This window comes from Puma concolor, chromosome D4 (genome assembly GCF_028749965.1).
Source record: "Puma concolor isolate L17-30 chromosome D4, mPumCon1.1.hap2, whole genome shotgun sequence".
Taxonomy (NCBI): Eukaryota; Metazoa; Chordata; class Mammalia; order Carnivora; family Felidae; genus Puma; species Puma concolor.
This window is the reverse complement of record NC_141679.1, coordinates 61,802,070-61,824,898: the sequence shown is the minus strand read 5'-3', so window position 1 is coordinate 61,824,898 and position 22,829 is coordinate 61,802,070. Positions and strand designations below refer to the sequence as shown.

At 46.9% G+C, this 22,829-nt stretch overlaps 1 protein-coding gene across 1 annotated transcript in view; it reads right to left on the bottom strand.

The window, feature by feature from the left end:
* Positions 1-1,232: 1,232 nt before the first annotated feature.
* Positions 1,233-22,829, bottom strand: part of GALNT12 (polypeptide N-acetylgalactosaminyltransferase 12) — a 38,034-nt gene continuing 16,437 nt past the window's right edge. The window contains exons 3-10 of the mRNA XM_086683585.1: positions 21,171-21,360; positions 17,180-17,365; positions 13,731-13,848; positions 12,124-12,300; positions 9,578-9,709; positions 4,964-5,077; positions 3,581-3,727; positions 1,233-1,620 (exon numbers count right to left, since the gene is read on the bottom strand). Of these exons, the coding sequence (XP_086539711.1) occupies positions 1,483-1,620; positions 3,581-3,727; positions 4,964-5,077; positions 9,578-9,709; positions 12,124-12,300; positions 13,731-13,848; positions 17,180-17,365; positions 21,171-21,360 (1,202 nt within the window). The 3' untranslated portion in view covers positions 1,233-1,482. The remainder of the gene's footprint in view (positions 1,621-3,580; positions 3,728-4,963; positions 5,078-9,577; positions 9,710-12,123; positions 12,301-13,730; positions 13,849-17,179; positions 17,366-21,170; positions 21,361-22,829) is intronic.

Sequence of the window (22,829 nt, the reverse complement as noted above, 5' to 3'; positions counted from 1 at the left end):
AGCCCTCATCTGCTCTGTTATGTAATCCTCACAACTCCCCTCCGAGGCTGGTTTCATTATTCTCATTTGACAGAAGAAGAAACCAAAGTCCAGTGTGGTTAAGAGGCATCAGATTGATACTAGCCAGGTCAGTTGGAGTTGTTCTGGGTGATTGTTAAACCAGATTGCTCAGAGAAGGGAGGATGCTTTTAAGACAGCATGAGGGGGTAGGAAATGTACGTTGAAATCAAGTACGCCTGTGTCTTCATTGCTCACATCTGATTGGTTACAAAAACAAAGACCTGCAATGTCCTCATAGTTTCCTTTTAATCATCACACTGATGCCATCAGGTGGACAAGATCTCAGAAGTGGATCTGGACTAGTTCACAGATCAGAATTACTGACAAACAGCAGCAGGAGCTGCTATAGCACGGAACTGAACACGGGGTTCAGGACCAAATCTCATCAATGAACAAATTTGAAAACTGCGTTTCATAGAGCACATTGAATTTCCCCTGATGCTAATGTGTGATTAAAACGTGAAATGACATAAATGTCTTTTAAAGTCACAGAGGTAATTACCGAAAGTAGCCAGCCACATCACAGCTGGGCATTGTCGGAAGGCCACCGTGTGCTTCAAGTTTACTGTGGCTCAGCAAGTCACACTGTTCCTTTAAGACTTCAGCTTTGGTGGGGCGCCTGGGTGGTTCAGTAGGTTAAGCATCCAACTTCGGCTCAGGTCATGAGTTCACGGTTTGTGGGTCCGAGCCCCACGTCGGGCTCTGTGCTGACAGCTCAGAGCCTGGAGCCTGCTTTGGATTCTGTGTCTCCCTCTCTCTCTGCTCCTCCCCCACTCACGCTCTGTCTTTCTCTCTCTCTCTCTCTCAAAAATAAATAAATATTAAGAAATTAAAAAAAAAAAAAGACTTCAGCTTTGGTTTAGTTCTCTTTAGCTAATGTAAACCTTTGCTGGAATTTTGACTATGGTGGCAACACATAAGCAAATAGCATTCTTTATTTCAATAAACCTGGAATATCTCAACAGTGTGAAGGAATCAATACAATGTTCCTCATGTCCATCTGTCTACACTGAGAAAAACCTAACCCCATGCTTGAGGTGTTATCAGTGTACACAGAGTACGTTACATGAGTCTGATTTCCACACATTCGTGGAACCCTCACAAACACCAAAAGAGAAGATTTACCTCTTTGCTAGGGGTTAAGAAAAAGACATGACAGTAGGACATACATCTTGATAGAAAAATATTTAAAGATTTTAATTCTCTGAATGCCACGAGTTAACATTTTATGATCACCCTTCGAAAATAGGGCATTTGGGAGCAATTTTGAAGTTTTCCAAATCAGTACAAAGCTGATTAAATCCAACGTCACATTCACAGATTGCAAAATGACTTCCTTATAAAAACAAGGAAGCCAGGGTTGGGGTGGGTCTGTCACCAGAGTCCGGGGGCCTTGCCACTCCTTTGTGGAGCTCCTTGGTATTACATGTGTTCCTTAAAGAACCATTTCTGATGTTCCGAGTTGGTGCAGAGCCGTAGAAATGGTATGAAACTGTCACTGAAGGCCTTCTTCTCAGCCTGAACGCATTTATTGGACTGTACGTGAAATAAAGAACCATCCTACAAGAGAGAATAAGCACTGGCTGTTTACCAGAAATACAAATAATTCCTCAGAAAGTAGCTTTTTCCTTAAAATGTGTTAAGAGCTCGGGTGATTTTTTATCATTGCAGAAATATTTACTGAGCACTGTGTTTGCCCCGTACTGAGGCAACTCAGGACTGCCCACGCATAGACAGAGCCAGGAGTGGACAAGCGCGTCAGGCTCGCCAGGGTCCCGGACTCCACCGTCAGGGCGAGTGGTGCCACCTGCTGGCTGCTCTGGGGATCCGTCAGATCCCAAGTCTCCCTACTGCTATTCTTCTCCTTGAGGGAAATTAGGATCAAAGATTCTTTATTAACATCTTCCGCTTCCCTTAGGTCAACTAATTCCATCCCTGGCGATCTCTTTCTCTTAGGTATTTAAATACAGAATCAGGAAACTTGGCTGTAGTCCCAGCTCAGCCAGAGAACAGCTGGGCAAGGGGACAAGTCACCTGAGGACATGGGTTCTATGGGACTGTGCCAATTTCCCCAACCCCAAAAGATCATGGTCCTCTTTAAGGCCTTCCGCTTGTCTTCCTTTTCCCAACTGTTCTGAGTTACCTCAGCGAAACTCTCCCCCATCCTTGAGTCTGTTTTTTTCCTCCACCTCTCTGTTGTAAGCTTTAAGTTCCCTGGGAACTTAATCATGGCTGAGCAAGTGACATACCTGTTCCAGGGAAAGAGAAACCTTTGGGAATAAAATTATAGGCAGAAGAATCTCAAAAATATTAACCCTGAAAACCCTTAAAAGAGTTCAAATGTTGCCTTCAGAGTACCATGAAAGGAAATAATTAAATAGCATCCCTTTTCCCAACCTTCTAAGGAGACTTTACTTTTCCTTAATTGGTCACTGAAATTTAAGATACAATTTTAATGATGTTTCAAACCAATTTTATGATTTCTAGCTTACATTACTGTGTAAGCCCCTTGAGGGCTTACAGTTAGAAGAAACAAGAGAAGGGGATGGAGGCGGGCGCTGAAGAGAACCACAGACGGGGAGCTTGCAGAAGTATCTTCCCTCTTATTTCTGATATCAGACGGATAACACCACGGCGCAGGCTTGCTCAGGTAGCCCACAAATTTCACTGATAATCATATCTTCTACAGGAAAATGTACTCCAACTTTTAATCATGCTTAGAATTAACCCATTTATTAGCAAATTAGACCAATCTTTCCATCCCTGAGGCCAGGCTGGGAATGAAAGCTTCCTATGGAGATAAAAATAAACTCATTTCGTCTTTTGAATTATTTTCTTTGGATTTACTCCCTCAAGTGCTTTTTAGTGAGTCAAAAGATTTGACAGATTCACGAGTCCTGTTACAGCTTGTGGCCAAGTGTGGCGGGGCTAGTGCCTAACGGGCCTGAAATAATACCCGGTTCCAAATCAACATCAACTATTCTGATGGAGAGCCAGCTCCATCAGAGAGATGTTTTCTTGGTGATTACCCTGCAGGTAACAACTGATCTCTATAGAGCTTTATGGTTTCCAAGGACTATTTCTGCTGTCCATCTAGTCCACACTAGAGGTAGACAGGCTGCTATTATTGTTCCCATTTTACAGCTGGGAAAAATGAGGCTTAAAGAAATGGAGTAGCTTGCCCCTGGATCTAACCTCACATCCTCACGCTTTGGCTATTCGTTTCACTCATTTTAAGCCCATTTCATCCTTGAGTGTGTTTGCGACAGCTCCTCACTCCGGGACTATGGCTCACGGTCTAAGGAGGCCAGAACGACTAGATGGGAGTCAAAGCACTCCTGATGCTGGATGCCGGGGCCCCGACCATACTGTTGGGTCCATGGTGAACTCCCTGGTCTCCCCAGATGTGGCCGCATCCCTGAGACCCTCGAGGACTGTGCCAGGGAACACTCTTTACCTCCACTCCCCCTTCTGCAGCCCATGCACCGAGAGCAAGGAGGGCAGCAGATGGCTCACTTACCTCCCGCAAGATGAACTTCTGATTCTCTGGGGCAGTTTCCTGGCAGAGTTGCATGATGAGAATATCCATTCCTGCGTCCACAGCAATGCAGGCCTCTGGCTGGTGAGTGTTATAGCGTATTTCATTCCGGGACGTGTACTCGAAAAACTAAAAATGGAGCAGCCAATCGTGTGTCAGTTACTCTCTGATGTGGAGAGAGGGAAATGGCTGGACGAGAGCCTGGGGTGACTTAGAGCTGGAAGAAACTCAAATCCCACCCACTCATCTCTAGGTGTCTGACACTGCTTAAGGCAGGAAGGCTTTAAAGGTCCAGGTAGCCAACGTTTCCCTCCTCTGGGTCTCCTGCGTCTCCTGCGTCCTCCACGGGCCCGCCCTGGTGGTTTATCTGCCTCCTGGGGCTGGGATCTGTTGCAATTCACAGACCTTCCAGAACTTGCTCCCCTGACCAGCCTGAAGCTCAGCACTTAACCCAGACAGACCTGCCCCGGCCACCAGCAATTGCCCTAAACACCACTTTACATGGCACTATCCATCAAAACCTAGAATTCTGTTCAAGCATTAATTCTAAGGAAGTCATCGGACATGCAGATCTGTTGCTCCCCACCCCGCCACTTTTGTTTCTGACAAGAGGTTAGTGGCATGGTTACTTTACAATCAAAAACAGGCAGGCAGGGAATCAGTTAACTAAACAGTAATACAGCCACACAAAGGATTATCAAGAGGCCATTAGGAATGACATTCTCAAAGGATGTCTAATAACACGTGAAAAGTATGACGAAATGGAAAGAATGGAATATAAAACATATAGACATTATGATAATAACTATTTAAAACACATGATCTAAAGGCCTTACATAAAGGAAGATGAGAAATAACTAGGTCTTAGTTCTAATGGTGGTTGCAGGGTCCTGTCATTCACTTACTGCTTATATTTTTTTGCATTTCCCAAATATTCTGCAAAAGCATATAGTACCCTCATAATGCAAAAAAATATATATATATACATCAAATATTTAATTAAAAAAAATTTTTTAACGTTTATTTATTTTTGAGACAGAGAGAGACAGAGCATGAACGGGGGAGGGGCAGAGAGAGAGGGAGACACAGAATCGGAAGCAGGCTCCAGGCTCTGAGCCATCAGCCCAGAGCCCGACGCGGGGCTCGAACTCACAGACCGTGAGATCGTGACCTGAGCTGAAGTCAGAGGCTTAACCGACTGAGCCACCCAGGCACCCCTCAAATATTTAATTTAAAAAAAAAGAGAGACTTCCCCTCATTTCTCTCTTTAAAGACCCCACACAAACGCTCCCTTGAACATTCAGGCTCCCACTGTCTGTTTTCCCCTGGCTCAAGAATGTCAAACTATAGAGAAGCAGCACCTACCTGGTTCTGACCCATTCCGTGACAGTGGTAGAGAAGGACCTGGTGTCCCACGATTTGGTTTTCATTGGGAGGGTTATAGTCAAAGCAGTAATCTCTCAGTCCTTTGTTCTGGAGCTAAACAAAACATAAAGGTGGCATTTTGGTCCAGATTTATACACAACAACAGGTTCCACCCAAGGCTCCCACGGTAATGACTCCATTGGAGAGGAGTCATTGAGTCAAGAACCGGACTTACTGGGTAAGAGCTCCTTAGATTTTTAGTTTTGAAAGTGCCTTCCCATTCTATACCATAGGCAAGAATCATAACCCCCATTTCTAAAGATAAATCTGAGTTGCAGAGAGATTAACTCTTTATGACCTGAAAGCTCTTATCTCTCCATTTCTCCTTGGTGCAGACTTATTGCTGCACTGGTCCGTGCAGAGCTGGGTTGCTGCCTCACACATGTACCAAGGACCCCTGCAAGCAGGCATCTGCAAAAGACATCCTGTGTGAGAGACTCACCATTTTCCAGATGAGAAGTCCACCATTCTAGACTATAGGAACAGCACAATACAGAGCTGATGGCCCAATGTCACACGAGTGGAGATGCCTGAGTCTTGAATCCAGGAACTCAGACCCCAAGTCCAGTGCTCTCCCCATCACTCAACACTGTCTAATCTAATGCCACCTCTAAGGTACCTTTTAGATCTAAAACCCTTCGATCATTCCAAGAGAAAAAAATCATGCTCCCGCCTCCCTTTTAGTAGCCTCCAGGGAAAGACATACACCTTCCAAATCTCTTTCTGGAGAGTTCAAAGACCCCTCAATGAACTCCTCATGAATCCCTCTCCTGCCCTGGCCCTCGTCCACCCTTGACTAGCCTGTTTCTGAAGATAACACTCAGTCATATTGAAAGAAGATTCCACAATCCAATCCACTAGCTCACAAAGCACAGACTTCCATGTTCCTGAAGTCCCTTTGCTTGTGAAGAAATCTGGTTAGAATAAGCAGAACACCTCAGATTTGGAAGGGCTCAAATGTCATCTAGCAAATCAGTCCCCACGCTTGACCACCAAAGGACTGTGACCTCAAATGAACTCCCTATGTTCAGAAAGATTTGAAATGGAAAAAACACTAAAAGAGAGGTGGGAACCCCTGAAAATTAAAACTGAGATAAACTAAGCTAGCTGTATCAAGTTGGTGAAACAGAAAAAAGAATGATATTAAATGACTTTAGAACATTCCCCGCTGTTTTTGTTTTTTAGAACATTCCATGTTTGATTACATTTCCTTAGTGAACTATATTCTATAAACAAATAGAGCAGCAAAGAAATCCTAAACCTCATTCAGTATCAACTGTCAGTGGTAATAGTGAATTATTATTTTGAAACTATTTTAAATATCTTTTAAGATAAAGCAAATAAATAATATGGTAATATTTTTGAAACTAAGATTTTCAGTATAAGAAAAAAGTAATACAAGTATAATATCGAAGACGAAAAAATCCTGTAAGATTACATTTAAATTTGAGATATCAGTATGAGTTCATGATTTGTTTCTCAAAAATATGCATTTCCTTTCTCTACCCACTGAAAAACTATAGCACTGTGCACCCCACATGGTACCCACTGGCCATATGTGGCCACTGGGCACTTGAAATGTGACCAAGTCCAAATTGAGATATGCAGTGAGTGTAAAATACACAGCAGGTTTCAAGACAGTATGAGAAAAAGACGTAATGCATCTCGATAAATTTTTACATCAACTACATGTTGAAATGATAATACTGGGGATACATTGAATTAAATAAAATATATTATTAACTTCACTTGCTCCTTTTTAAAATATGGTTACTAGGGGCACCTGGGTGGCTCAGTTGGTTGAGCGTCCAACTTCAGCTCAGGTTGTGATCTTGTAGTTTGTGGGTTCAAGCCCCACATTGGGCTCTGTGCTGACAGCTCAGAGCCTGGAGCCTGCTTCAGATCTCCTTCTCGGTCTGTCACTCTCCCACCTGTACTCTCTCTTTCTCTCAAAAATAAACATTAAAAAAACTTTTTAAATAATAAATAAATAAACCTTAAAAATAAAGTTGAATATAGTTAAATTTTTAATTACGTATGTGGCTAGCATTATGTTTCTGGTGTAGAGTGTGGTCTAGAGACAGAGACCACAGCTGGCATCCGGATTGTGGGCTCTGAACACTGCCCCCCACTGAAAGGGTCAGGGGCTCTGGGAGGGATGGCAGCAAATGTAGAAGATGAGCGTGGCCGGGATCAAGGAAGCAATCAAGCTACTACAAGGGGTCAAGATCACAGAAGCCAAAATGAAGAGGTTCTCACTAGCTGAAGATGGGCAACTTGAACTGTTCAAAGAAAAAAACAGAAACCAACAGATGAACTGCAGCACACTGACCATGTAAACCCCACTGGTTTACAGTGATGCTCAAGAAAAGAAAAAGCCAACAAGCAAATGAGCCAACAAACAAACTGGAGGAAACTGAAGTGCCAATTCTTACTCTGAAAACAGGCAAATAAAGAGAAGGACTTAAAAATTTGTTATGCCTTTTCTTGTTTTTAATTTTTTAAGTTTATTTTTTTATTTTGATAGAGAGAGAGAGAGAGAGAGAGAGAGAGAGAGAGAGAGAGAGTGCGCAAGCTGGGGAGAGGCAGAGAGAGAGAGAGCAGGGGAGGAGCAGAGAGAGAGAGAGAGAGAGAGAGAGAGAGAGAGAGAAGAGAGAGAGAGAATCCCAAGCAGGCTGCACACAGTCAGCTCAGAGCCTGATGCGGGGCTCAAACTCATGAACTGTGAGATCATGACCAGAGCTAAAATCAAGGGTCAGATGCTTAACTGACCGAGTCACCCACTCATCCCTAAAATTTGTTATGCCTTTTCTGAATGAACTCTAAATTTCACGAATACCAAATGGTCCCAGTTAACAAGGGAACGTTCTTCTTTACAGAAACATCTCAGCTAAAAATGCAGAGGAAATGAAAGGATTAGAAAAAGCACCATTTGACAATGCCACTTGAAGTTTGGGTCTAGGTGATGATTATCAACAGTTACAGAAAACACAAGAGAGGATGCTGACATGGCCCCTGATAGTGGCTGGTCCCGGACAGGCCCCACGGACCCGCTGATCAATGTCATCGCTAGAAGCAGGATGACCAGAGGTTAGGTGCTCCTGCGATGATGCTGCAGGAGCACAAAACACATCTGTGAAGTGTTCTTGCCATAAAAGGTTGATGATTCCATTCCAATCAGACCTTTGGACCTCACTTCCATTTTATTTTTTTTTATTTTTATTTTTTTTTAATTTTTTTTTTCAACGTTTATTTATTTTTGAGACAGAGAGAGACAGAGCATGAACGGGGGAGGGGCAGAGAGAGAGGGAGACACAGAATCGGAAACCGGCTCCAGGCTCCGAGCCATCAGCCCAGAGCCTGACGCGGGGCTCAAACTCACGGACCGCGAGATCGTGACCTGGCTGAAGTCGGACGCTTAACCGACTGCGCCACCCAGGCGCCCCTCTCACTTCCATTTTAAGAACTATGGGCGAGAAGCATGATTTAAAAGACACCACAAGGAAACAATTAGGTAATTCCAAGGGTGAGATGTGCTACTGGACAACGGATGCTGTTTTTGCAACAATATTAGCACAAGTGGGGAGGAGGAGGGAAGAGGTCTGCCTTAGATGAAGGAGACGTGGGAGGGAGGACTAGCAGCCAACCACAACGCGAGACCTTGTCTGGACCCCAGGTGGAACCAGCCAGTTACCCTGAGAGAGGTGTGAAAAAGCAGGGGAATGTGGGTAAGGGCTAGATGTGGGTAAAGGCAAGAAATTACTGCTCACTCGACGGGGGTGTGATAATGGTCTGCGGTTAGAAGATACCGTCCATACAGACGTGCACGGGGAAGCGAATGGGAGTGAAATGACAGGATGCCTGGGGTTTGCTTGAGCAAAGAAAAACATGAGAGGATGCAGCAGAGGAGACAGAAAGCAAGAGAGGCAAAATCATCATAATTCTAGAAGCTCGGGAACAGGGTTCATTACATCATTCTCTCTGCTTGAACCTTTTCATAGCAAAGACTGAATTTAATGCGTTAACGTCCTGCTTTGTGTTTATCAAAGACTCCCAGAATGGAACATGGGCACTTCTGATCAACACGACACAGCAGAGGACACCTTCCTAAGTTGGTGTCGTTCCTCCCCAAAGCCAAAGGCACTGGACATTTTAGTTGTCTTCATCCCAGAGACATTTCTTTCAGGTTCTTTGAAATAACCGAAGTGACACTTCTCCCTCTACTACTGCCTTTATCAATCCCCGAGCTGGGAATTATTAACTGGTCCAGCCATCTGAAGCTTGAAGTAATGTGAAACCGGACATGGAAACACCAGGTGAGCCTCAGTTTCTTTATCTATAAAATGGGAGGCTTATCGTCACCAATTTGGAGATGGCTTCTAGTGCTGACATTCTGGACTTGAGGCCCAGACACGGGGAGAAGGAAAGACAGTGGATTAAAGCAGGGAGGGGAGAAGGGGTGAGGAAGGCTAGCAGTCCCCATGAAGGGGCCTTTCTTGGCTAGGATTTATTGGTCAGGGAAGCCCCTGCCCACCAGAGGCCCGCCTCACTCACCATCCCAAAGAAGCCAGGCCTGTCTTCAGGCACGTGCAATTCTGGGTACACGTTTTCCAAGAACCACCTGAAGTCCTTACACTGGAGCTTTGCACGGAGCTGCTTCCTCTCTGTCACATCGCCAAAGGGTTCCTGAGGAAACAGCAAAAGCAGTGAGTCCCTGCAGGGCACGTACTTCCTACCAAAGCCTTCTCTCCACGGATGCTTCCCTCCTCTGCAACGTGTACCGAGAACCCACTGTGTGCTGGGTCCTGTACAGGCTCAGAGGGTCAGACCAGCCTCAGACACAGCGACAGCACCTTGGCAGAAGAGACCATCACACAAACAACTGCATTCTCGGGCACTCTCGCTACAAGGAGGTGTGGCCAGGTGCTCTAGGGAAGGACCTGGTAATGAATTACTTCTGGTAATGAAGTCAGGGAGCCGAGTCCTGGGGCTGCGTCAGCTCCCTGGACCCGTGCATCTGCCCCATCGATGAGTGTGTGATCACAGACCAGTGGACGTCAGTCGAGTACTACACCCTGACATTCTGAATTACTGCTGATACCTGAAGCGTTCACTTTCAAACACAGGTGAATATTCTCAATGTAACCATGTACATAGACCTTATGTGCTCAACATGCTGAAGTCTGAACATATGCTTACAATGGTAAGTGCCAAGTGCTGCAGTGAAAAATACTCGTGGAAGTTTAGTTTTCTGGACAAAACAAGTGATTAAGAACTTCTAAATAATTGCGGCACCTGGGTGGCTCACGGCATGATCTCGCAATTCGTGAGTTCAAGCCCCATGTCGGGCTCTGTGCTGACAGCTTAGAGCCTGGAGTCTGCTTCAGTTTCTGTGTCTCCTCTCTCTGCCTCTCCTCTGCTCGCACTCTGTCTCTCTCTCTCTCTCTCTCTCTTTCAAAAATAAATAAACATTAAAAAAATTTTTTTTAACTTCTAAATAATTAAATAAAGCAAGCATCTATTTAGCATAGCCACAAGAGCAGTGCCGAGCACTATTACTGTCCTTGCAATATGATGTTAAAGTATTAAAATTTAACAGGCTAAATATTTAACAAAATGGTAATGTCAGGAAAACGTCTGAGCAAAATTTCAGAGTTTTACTTATTTCCCAGAGGGCCTTCCTTTGATGAGTCATTGTGCCCTCATCTTCAACCAAATATCCCTTTTAACACTCGGCCACAGGCATCCAGACAAAAGGTGTACGTGGGGCCCCTCTAATATGTCATTCTTTGGGAAGCCTCAGGAAGAGAGAGCTGTGGGTTCCAGACTGGGTAATGGGAAGGAGCAGATGTTTCCACCCTGCAGCCTTGGGCATGACAGAGGAAGCAATGACCCTGGAGCCCAGAGGCAGAAAGGGGCCAAGGTCAGGGGCAGGTCCACAGGGCTCTGCAGAGCAGGGAGTGGGTTCTACGCACCCCAGGCTCAGTTCTGCCCACATCACCCACGAGGCCTTGGGCAAGCTCTCTGAGCCTCAGTTCTGGCATCTAAAATGAGAATTGGGGCGCCTGGGTGGCTCAGTAGGCTGAGTGTCTGACTTCCTCAGGTCATGATCTCACAGTTCGTGAGTTCCAGCCCCACGTAGGGCTGACAAGCTCAAGCTCAGAGCCTGGAGCCTGCTTCGGATTCTGTGTCTCCCTCTCTCTCTGCCCCTCCCCTGTTCAAACACAGTCTCTCAAAATTAAATAAACATTAAAAAAATAATAATAAATAAAAAATGAGAATTTCATAGCTATCCTGAAGGGCTGCTGTGAGGATTCAGAAAAAGAGGTTTACATTTTCATTTTAGTTGATGCTGGTGCAGAGTGGGCACCCTGTCCAGGGGCCTGTAGAGCTGGCCAGTGCAGAGGCAGTGGACCTATTTGCTAAAGCTTATTTGTAACCCTAAAACCACTACCACCACCATCATCTGCAAACACATACAGAGAGGGATAAAAAATCTGAGTCACCCAACGTGACGCTCCTAGCTGAGATCATGTCTCAGCTCTCACGCTGTAAACAAGTGTCCTGTTCATCGCCCACCTAGTGCCACATTTTGCTGCTTTGTGTTGGTGACCTCACTGTTTAAAAGGCCCCCAAGCATGGTGCTGAAGGGCTGGCTAGTGTTCCTCGGTGCAAGAAGGCTGTGTTGTGCCTGGCGGAGAAAATACGCGGATTAGGCACGTGTCACAGTGTTGTTGGCCATGAGTTCAATGCAAACAATCTTTCGACAGAAATATACACAAAACCACGTATTGTATACTGTATGTATTGATCGGTTGGCAAAAATGTCAACCTGCAAGAAGCCTGAAGGAACCTAGCACCGTATTTCTCTGAGAAGCAGTGGCTCAGTAGCCTTGAATCAGTGTTTGCAATGATGACACAGACCATAATTACTGTAAATGATGAGAATCAACATGAATGTATTATTATAAGTGGGGGGATAAAGTTTTCCCATACTTGTATCTATTTCTGGAACCAGGTCCACTATGGCGGGGAGGCCAGAATCAGCTGCTTTTGTTTGGATGAGGCCAGCTGGGATACAGGTGGGCCGGGGAACTCACCAGGCGGGCATGGGGGTTGCGATGGTAGTAGAGTTCTTTAAATTCATCCATCCACACTTCAGCTGCTCGGACACTGTTGGCCAGAGCCTTATTGCGGGAGTAGGGAGCTTGCTTGGGGAAAACGTGGCCAACGTGAGAGCACGGGTGTGTTTCCAAGGTCCCACCGCACTGCCAGATCTGTGCAAAGAGCAGGAAGGAGGCCAGGTGGGTGAGTGGCGGGGCAGGGGGGGGGGGGCGGGGGGTGGTGGCGCAGAATGGTGAGCTGCTGGCCCACCGTGCCCGCAGCAAGGAGGCCGGGCACACAGACATCATGATGAACACTGCCAGGCCTCACCCTCCATGGGGTAGGAGGCCACCTCCCCAGCACATTCAGGACACAGGATGCAGTCAAAGAGCAAGAACACAACCCCAAAGACAAACAAGCCGCCGGGAGCAAGATCCCAGAGTCCATGCACTAGAGCTCATGCACTTGACTCACAGGAGTACCCATAACTGACCTCACTGGGAACCCATTACTCATTATGCAAAACACAGGCTCATTACCTGATCTCCTAGCCACAGAAGATAGGAAAGCAGCGAGTAAGGAGAGAGGTTTGGAAGGGGAAAGGAAGAACTTCTAGAGGCAGAGAGCAGCCTGACACCTAGGGAAGAGGCAGAAAGACCATTAAAAGCACATCCTAAACCTCAACAGGCTGACTTGTCTGAGACCAGCTCATGCTGGGGCACAGGGCCGTGAAGACCCCACGGTTCCCAGGATGTGAGACCGAGGAGAGTATCTGGTACTTATAATGGGGGGTGTGAGTCCTCAGCGGAGGGCCAATTCTTATCAACTCTCTCTAAGCAGGAAACCATATAAAATACTACCAAAATTTAAAATTTTCTGTTAAAAACTACAGACGTTAACATAAAATGTTGATACTCAAAATGCAGGATTCGGTTAACTGGAAAACCCACTGAAATGCTAGTGGCCTCTCAAAGGGGCATCCGTGGGACACAAGCAGCAGAATCAGTAAATGGGCTTTTCCCAAAAAGCAGATTCCTGGTCCCTACCAAAAATCTATCAAGCCTGACTTTCTGGAGACTGTACCTATAAATGTGTCTTTTTAAACAAGTTCTTTGTTAAACAATTCTTACATGTGGCAAAGTCTGAAGGTCACTGTGCTAAACAGGTTATTTCATAAGTAAATAAGCAAATCAAGACTCCACAAGATGGGTCTGGGAAGCAGGGGCCTGGGTGTCAGCCCCATCTCTGCCACTCACTGTGTGGGTGACCTTGAGCCAGTCACTTCCCCTCTCTGCGCCCCAGTCTCTCCCTGCTGTAGTAAGAGAAAAGAACTAGGTGACCTGCAAGGCCCTTCCCTGCCCCAAATCTATGAAAAGTACAATTTTTTAAAAGTTCAAACAAGAAGGCAAGCATGTTTATAGAATGTGCACGCCACTACTATCCTCTTTCAGGATCGTTAGATAAAAACCATCAACATGGAAGAAAAGTCTGCCAGGTTCTCCTGGAAAATCCCATCATTCCCAGAGAGAGAGAGAGAAAGAGAGAGAGAGAGAGAGAAGGGACAAGTGAAGGATGAGTCCAAAGAGAAGACTGGAATACTTACCCTAAAGGAGAATTCGAGGTTTTCTCCGCCCCAAACTTCCATTCCTGTATCATAAGACCCCAGATATTCAAAATATTTCTTACTCACAGCAAACAGCCCTCCAGCCATTGTTGGGGACCTAGGAGAGTGTGATAATCACATTGCAGTGTGAGCAGCAGGTGAACTGTCTGTCGGGAGCCCTCCAGCCTGCCCAGTCGTCTCTAAGCACATCCTGACTTTACGCTCTGTACCAGGCCTTGTGCTGGGCCGGGAGGCATAGATGTGCCCCACGGTCCCTGCCCTAGGAGGCTCACAAACATCTCACCAGGCAGCACTGTGTGGGCACAGAGGGGAGGGCATGGGGCAGGTGGGCAGGGTTCAGTTTCCCAGAGGAAATGAGGCCTGAAGAACACGGAGGAGTTGGCAGAGAAAAGGAATGGAATGTTTCTCCAAGAAGATACCAGCATGAGCACTGGCCTGAGGGTGAGATAAAACCTTGTACCTCTAGAAGCACAGACAACCCAGAGAGTTGAGGAAAGAGACAGGCTCCCCAAGAGGATGGCTAGCGCTGGGCTGTGGTGGCCTTGGTCACAGGGTCACAGGGCAACACAGATGCCCTTTGGAGCGTAGAAGACCACAGAAGGCAGCTCTCATCTCAAAGCTCCTCCAGGGCCCATTCCTCTCCTGCATGAGTGGCCTCCTTCCAGGACCCCGATGGCCACTTTTGCCTTCTTCTTCACCCAGCCTTGTTTTCTCCCCCGCAGGTTCCTCTGGTTCTAGAAATGGCCCAAGCCTTCTGTCCTACCACAGCAGAAAGCTGAAAGGTCAACACACCAAGACGTGCAGATGCCAAGGAATGTATTCAGAGGTAGAGAAACTGTACATCATCAAGGGTCTAACTGTTTAAAAAGGTTAAGGTCTCCCAGCAGTGCTTCTGGGCCTTGACAAAGTATTCGCTTTCCCTGCATTCCAAGCTCTGGGCCAATGAGAAAAGGACAGCAAGATTCCTTGTGGAAGGGAAGGCTCTAGACTACAAAGCACTTCCACGTGTTTCATCCCAAAAATCTAAGGGGTAGGCAAGGTGGATATGCTTGTACCTATTTCACAGGTGAGGAAACTGAGACCCAGGGATATTATAGGAAGGGAAGAGGAGGTGGCCATGACATCCCCGAGCACATGTGTGTGATGGGGAGGAGGGGACCATGGGAGTACATGTCAGCATCCCAGGTTGGATGTATGAACCTGGATAAGACCCTTCCTATTCTGAGCCTCAGTTTACAAATCTGTTCAAAGTTGAGTAGGATGTCACTCAGGACTCCTACAGAAGCCGGGGTGTCACCACAATCCCTGCCTTCCCCATTCTCATTCAGTCTCTCTCAGTTCGTCCACCACATCATCTCTGGAGTACCCTGTTTCTCTCCATCTTCTCCTGCACCATCATTCCTGACTCAAAGATTATGATGCTTCCTAAAGATGTCCCTGCCCACTGCCCCGCCCCCTCCAGGCCCCTTGCCAACATGGCATCTAGCAATCTTTAAAGAATGCAACAGGCAGGGTCATTTCCAGCTCAACTCCCTTTAGTGGCTTCTATTCTCTCAGGGTAAAGTCCAAAGCCCCATCCTTGGCCTTCTAGGCTGGATGTGACTTGGCCTTGTTCATTTCTCTACCTCCATCTCGTTTTCTTTGAATTTATTTATTTATTTATTTTTGAGGGGGGGGGCATGCAGAAGCAGGGGAAAGGCAGAGAAAGAGAGAGAATTCAAGCAGGCTCAACGCTGACAGTGTGCCCCACATGGGGCTCAGACTCACGAACCGTGATATGATGACCTGAGCCAAAATCAAGGGTCGGACACTTAACTGACTGAGCCACCCAGGCACCCCTCTACCGCCATCTCTTAAGACTGTCTCCACAGGCATCTCCCTCTGGCCAGTGGGTCATCTCAAGGTCAGAACTCAGAAGTCCTCCTGCCAAACATGGGTGCAGATCTAAGACACCATTTCCAGCTCAATGCACCAGCAATAAAGCTGATGTCCGATCTCCCTCTGCCTGACCCCTATATCTACCTCCCATTTGCTCCTGAAATTGGAAGGGGAGGAAGAAACTTTTATATTACTTCAACACTTCAAAGAATGAGAGCAACCAAGCCCCCGCTGAACCCACTCTACTCAGACCCAGGCTCACCAACTAGCCAAAGGTGGCCCATTCACCCCCCAGGTCCACCTATCCCCCAGTTGAAAAAGGACCTGACAGGGGCGCCTGGGTGGCGCAGTCGGTTGAGCGTCCGACTTCAGACAGGTCACGATCTCGCGGTCCATGAGTTCGAGCCCCGCGTCAGGCTCTGGGCTGATGGCTCGGAGCCTGGAGCCTGTTTCCGATTCTGTGTCTCCCTCTCTCTCTGCCCCTCCCCCGTTCATGCTCTGTCTCTCTCTGTCCCCCCCCCCAAAAAAAAAAAGTTGAAAAAAAGAAAAAGGACCTGACAGTGTGTCCTCAAAATGTTAAGCATGAAATTATCATATGACCCGCCAATGGTGCTCCTAAGTATATACCTCAAAAACCTGAAAACAGGGACTCAAACAGTAACAGTAAATCAATATTCACAGCAGCATTGTTCACAATAACCACATGATAGAAACAACCCAAGTGGCCATCAGCAGGTGAATGGATAAACAAACATGGATGTCTATACAGTAGAATATTGTTCAGCCATTAAAGGAACGGGGTTCTGGAAGAACCTTGAAAACACTTATGTGGAGTGAAAGAAGCCAGACACAAAGGGACAAATACTGTGTGATTCCACTTATACGAGCAATCTAGACTAGGGAAATCCATTGAGAGTACAATAGAAGTGACCAGGGGTTGAAGAAGAGACAGAGGAGTCATTGCTCAATGGGTATAGGGTTTCCACACAGGACAATGAAAAAGTTCTGGAAGTGACGGTTACTCAATACTGTGAATGTGCTTGATGCCACTGAGCTAAACACTTTAAAAAATGGTTGAAGTGAACAATTTTTTTTGTTATGCATATTTTACCACAGTTTTTAAATACGTAAATAAATAAAATATACCAACATAAAATTCATGTGGGTGGCAAAGATTTTTTAATAAAAATAAAATTATGCTCAGGCACCTGGGTGGCTCAGTCGATTAAGCATCCGACTTCGGCTCAGGTCATGATCTCGCAGTTCATGAGTTTGAGCCCCACTCTGGGCTCTGTGCTGACAGCTCAGAGCCTGGAGGCTGCTTCAGATTCTGTGTCTCCCTCTCTCTCTGCCCCTCCCCCACTCATGCTCTGTCTATCTCTCTCTCAAATATAAATAAAGATTTTAAAAATAAAATAAAATAAACAAATGCTCTGGAGAAAGTGGGGGAACAACAGCTAACCAGCCCTCCCCAGGTACCCTCACTGACACGGTGGCCAGACGCAACGAGGCACGCTCAGAGAGTGAGTGGCCAGAGGTTAGCCTCTAACCTGATGACATCGATGGGCGACCGCATCCGCGTCCTCTCCCTCTCAGGAACCACGTGCCACGTGAACACCAGCCTCCAGTCGAAGCCGCCGATCTGTGGCTCCCCGGCATTGCCCAGGTACTCAAAGGTGTTCCAGTCAATCACATCGATCACAGGGCACACCACTGCCGACTCCTCTTCGTGGATCCTGCGAACATCCGGGATGCCCCATGTGCCTCTCCATGAGGACAGGTGGCGGGAGGACAATCAGGGAATTTGGGGATGACTCTCCTCATCCTTCCGCGAGGAGGGAGGAGAGCCCATGTGAGGAAGGCCTACATCTCTCGTTGCAGGTGTCTGCAGCCACATGAGGCCCTGGCGGGTGATCCTCACAGGGAACGCTCAGGTGGCGGGGGAGACCAAGGAAGGAAGGATTCTGGCTTGAATAGGAAAAGTCCCCAGCTTCAATATTCAGATTCCATCTATGGACATACTGGATAAATCTGAGTCCCTCCATGAAAGTCAAGACATGTGAAAACCAAAGGTCACTTTTAAGACAGAAAGCAGATTTTGCAATTTCTAAAGACTGCCAAGAGGGACCTCATTTAGTCACAACGAAATGTCTTAGTGTTGAGAACTAATTATCCCTCTAAAAAACAGAGATGTGCCCAGACCAAAGGATCAGCTTTGGAGTTAGAATAAAAATTCGAATCCTGCCCCTTATTTGCCGTGTGACATTAGCCAAGTCACCTAACCTCTCAGAACCTGTCACCTGTGGGTGACCCTGGAATGATAATATCTACTCTTAGGGTTAAGGTGAGGACACCCTTGGGGGATGTTTATAAGGTGCTTGGCAGAGAACCTGGGACCTACTGCTAGTCTTTTCTTGTTCTCTTTATTACTGTGAAACAGGTTACAATACTGTAGAGAAAAATGCTGCAGATATCAGCCCATGTGCCTGCTTTAGCTATTCTCTCTGCAAACATGATCACAGACCCAACCATCCTTCAGCATGCTGCCATATCATGTGGGTTTTTTTTTTTTTTTTTTTTTGCACTTGACAGTGCACCAGAGAAGATGAAGTGGGACTGGCCTGTGTGTGAACACTGGATTTCTCTGGGCTACATTCTGGGGGCTTTTATCTGGAATTTGAGACCTAAAACATCATAAGTCACACAGAGCAATGTGAAGAAACAGAGGTCGACCAGACTTGAGTTGTAAGTGTCCTTAGAATAATCCCAGAAAGTCAGAGGGGGCAAAGTGAATACCACACTCAGGTAAGAATTACAGTATTAGGCGAAATTGCATTGTTCAGGATAGACTGTATGAATAAAACCTGTGCATTCACTAACTGAGGAAGATTTAATTTTTAAATGTTTATTTATTTTTGACAGGGGTAGGGGGTGAAGGACAGAGAGAGAGGGAGACAGAGGATCCAAAGCAGGCTCTGCACTGAGAGCGGAGAACCCGATGTAGGGCTCGAACTCACAAACCGTGAGATCATGATCTGAGCCAAAGTCAGAGGCTTAACTGACTGAGCCACCAGGTGTCCCTCCCCCCCCCCCCGAATTCTTTAAACAAACTTAGGGCACTCTTAAAAGGTTTGAGAAGACAAGTGGCTGACCTGCTGGGCAGGTTCAAAGAAGCTCCTTAGCCCCTGACAGAGACCAGAAGAACTTGTGACTTGCAATCAAACTGGTTGGGTGGCCTAATTTTTATAAGAAAAGGAAAACTGGGGGAGCCAGCATTGGAGTAAAGGACCCTGAACCATGGTTACAAAGTGTGCAGGCCCAGTAACAGCTTGCCCCGTGGGTGGGGGGTGGGGGCAGGCATGCTACTGGCATGTGGGGCAGAACCAGTCTTTGTTGTGCAGGGCTGAACTGCACACTGTGGGACGTCTGGCATCCCCAGTCCCCGGCTCATAAAATGCCAGGAGCACCACCCACCTGACTTGAAAACCAAAGAATATCTATTGCCCAAAGCCCCTGGAGGAACATGGTTACTGCTCCTGTCAGACCGTCCAAGGGACAGGGAGGGTTCCCATTTGGGACCATCTGAGGGACCAGCGTGTGTCAACTCTGGTACACACCTAGGTCCCTGGGGAGCTTCTGAAGCATCCAGAAGCCCAGGGCCACCTCTAGAGATTCAGATCCAGTGGTTGGCCATGAGACCAAGGAGTTGGTATGCTTTAAAAAAATTTTTTTATGTTTATTTATTTTGAGAGACAGAGTGTAAGCAGGAGAGGGGCAGAGAGAGAGGGAGACACAGAATCTGAAGCAGCCTCCATGGTTTGAGGTGTTATCACACGGCCCAATGCGGGGCTAGAACTCATGAACAGTGAGATCATGACCTGAGCCGAAGTCGGATGCCTAACCGAATAAGCCACCCAGGCACCCCAGGAGTTGGTATGTTTTACAAGTTACCCAGATGGGGTTCTATGGGTAGCCAGGGTGGAGAATCCTTTTATCTGGGGATATGGAACAAGGACTTGTCTATGGGGAGGGCTGCCTCACCCATAGACATCCTCTGAAGGATGGGCTGGAGTGGAATGCTGGGTGGTATTAGTGCATCAGGGGACTTCAGATCGGCCTAGAGGCAGCCATGTGTGTTCACAGTGGGGAAGGGGTGAAAGGCAAACCCACTGGTCCAGGTTCCAGAGGGAACCCTTAGCTGTCACCGTGCTGTAAAATTCCATCACAGGCCTGAGGAACCCTGGGTCCTTGCTGCTGGTGAAGCTCATCAGAGCCGAGGAGGAGAAGGAGGCAGCTGTGGGACCCACAGGGGACACGACATAGATAGGACAGCAGAAGTAGCAGAGCAGGGGACAGCCTGGTCTCACACAGGAAGGGAGGAAAGCGGGTCCCCAGCTCTTCCAGACAGACCGTGGCAACCAAAGTGCTAGAGGCCATGGGAAAGCAGTTTGCCAACTGCAGAGATCCTGATCTTCTTTTAAAAGAATTTTTAAATGTTTTATTTTTGAGAGAGAGAGAGACAGAGAGCGTGGGCAGGGGAAGGGCAGAGAGAGAGGGAAACACAGAATCAAAGCAGGTTTCAGGCTCCAAGCTATCAGCACAGAGCCTGACACGGGGCTCAAACCCACGAACTGCAAGATCATGACCTGAGCTGAAATTGGGCGCTTAGCTGACTGAGCCACCCAGGCGCCCCAGAGACTCTGATCTTCTGACCCTTTGCCTGCTCCGCAGGGAGGGACCAAACGAAGACCCTCTCAATCTTGGACCTTCCTCCTCCACCTGGAGGAGCTCTGACTTTGCCAGCCCAGCTCCTGCCTGCTGTGATGCTGACTCAGGAGAATAGGGAGACAAAGGAGGAGAGGAGAGGAGAGGAGCCCAGGGGCAGATTTGGAGGACAGGCAGATAGGGAGGGTTAGCGTATGAGGCTGTGGGACAGCAGGAGACATGCCCTTAAAGACAGGGCTGTGTTATGACTTTTCATGACTTCATAAAAAATAACATATATTTAAAGCTGTATTTTATGACTCTATTGCTAGAAGGACAAACCACACCCCAGGCTAAATCCATTGTTATGGTGCTCATTTATTTCCTTCTGATGTAAAATAATTAACATAAAAACATTTTTGCGGGTCTATTAAAAAATTTCATGGGTCCTAAGCATTGTAGGTACTGGGTATAATGGATAAGACAGCCTTGCTTGAAGGAAATACGCCAAAACGTATATTCTTCAGCACTGTGATTCTATATGATTAATAGCTTTTTCTTGGTTGATCAAAATACTTCCTAAGTGTTCCACAACAAACGTGTATAATAAGCAGTGGTAAAAGTAAACACTAACAAGGCCTCGTACATGCTAGCATGTTCTAAGGGCTGTATGTGTATTCATTCATTTAATGGCCTCTGCAGCCGTGTGGGGCACAGACTGTTATCATGCCCAGTGACAGAGGACTTGCCCCAGGGGCATCTGAACCCAGGCGCCAAGGTGAGAAATTTGTTTCTGCTTCTGCACAGCATTGGGCCCCCACTCGCACGCTCACGCACCTCTCCAGCAGCGGCTCGAGCCACCCCTCGTGGCACTCACAGTGGCAGTCCAGGAAGGTCAGCACTTCACCCTTCGCCGCGGAAGCGCCTAGAAGCCTGGCTCGCACCAGGCCCTCCCTCTTGTTGGCGCGGATCAGACGCACCTTGGGCAGCCCAGACAGCTCATTGGCCAGGCGCTCCTTCAGGTGTTCTGGGGAGGCAAGCGAGACAAGCGGGGTCACCGCCATGCATGCCAAGTGGCATCCTTCCAGGCCCTCCCTAGCCCCAAATGACAACTGAATAGACAGAAGCCTCCTTTGCTCTGCACCTACCTGGGATGTCCTCACCTCACGCAGAACCAAGGCTGGACGTGTACGACGAAGGCCAGGGGTGGGTGGCTGGGGCAGAGGAATCCCAGAACCACCCAGGGCTCCCCGTCAAAACACACGCACACTGAATTGTGTGCTTGAAATGGGTGCATGTGGAGTCTGGATATATCTCAATAAAGCTGTTACCCCCTCAAAAATACATTACACCTTGACTTGCGAACGTTTAAAAATAAAACACACAAAAATTGCCCAACCACAATTTTTCAGGAAAACTGGGTTAATATGCACTTGGTTTATTTATATTAACTAATATGTAACATGTTATAAAATTTTAATTTATGTGGAATTATGTTGACAAATTTTATTTACATTTATGTTAACGCAAATTTTCTCAGGAGCTCATTTCATTTGACACAGTAATAGTAATAATAATAATGGCAGCTACCACTAGAGGGCCTGTTGTAAGAATTACTGTCCAGGTGATTTATATGAACTCATCAGAGCCTCAGAACTTTCCCATGAGGTAGGTACTACAACTATCCCCATTGATAGATGAGAACACTGAGGCCAGAGAGGCTAAGTAATGTGTCAAGATCGCAGAACAAGTGAGCCAAGGAGCCAGGATTTTAACCCAGCAGCCCTGGCTTGAATCCATAGGCTTACTGCTGCCTCCCAGAGCTTTCTTCAATCTCTCAGCCTTGCTAAACAAATGCAAACTGGTTAGGAGGATGCGTTGTTCCCATTTTGCATAAGAAGAAATGAGGCTTTAAAAGTTGAAAGGTCTCATCCACAGCGAGGGCTGGCCTCAGGACTCCAGACTTCACACACAGGTTCAGGGGCAGGAGGCCCTGATTCCCACCCCTCCGTGGGTCAGGTGGAGGTGGGGGGAGCCCATCAGGCAAAATAAAAATGAGAGAAGCCCCCTAATCATTGTGGATGTCGTCTGAAAGTCTTCAATCATCAGCAAAAGGGAAAAGTCTGTAAACTGTTCTAGGTTGCTTCAGTTTGTAAAAATGTTTCCCTAAATATTCTTGACATTAAAAAAAAAAAGCATTTCATTGGTTGATTTTTTTTCATCCTAAATATAACTGCAAATAAGCTGGGAGGAGGAATAAGGGAGGTGACTTCACAAGCAAAGCTAATTGGTGGTGGCTATGCCCAGTAAACACACAGGTGCAAAAAAAAAAAAAATAAAGGGAAAAAAAGAAAATGCACATGTAGCCTCCTTGTACTCTTTATGGATTTGGTCAGCATCCATTCTAGGTCTGTCTGAACTGCCCTCCCATGCCTGGGGAGGGTTGGCGCCCCTGCACGGAGCTCAGACTGGCGTGTGGAAAGGCCAGGGGGAGGG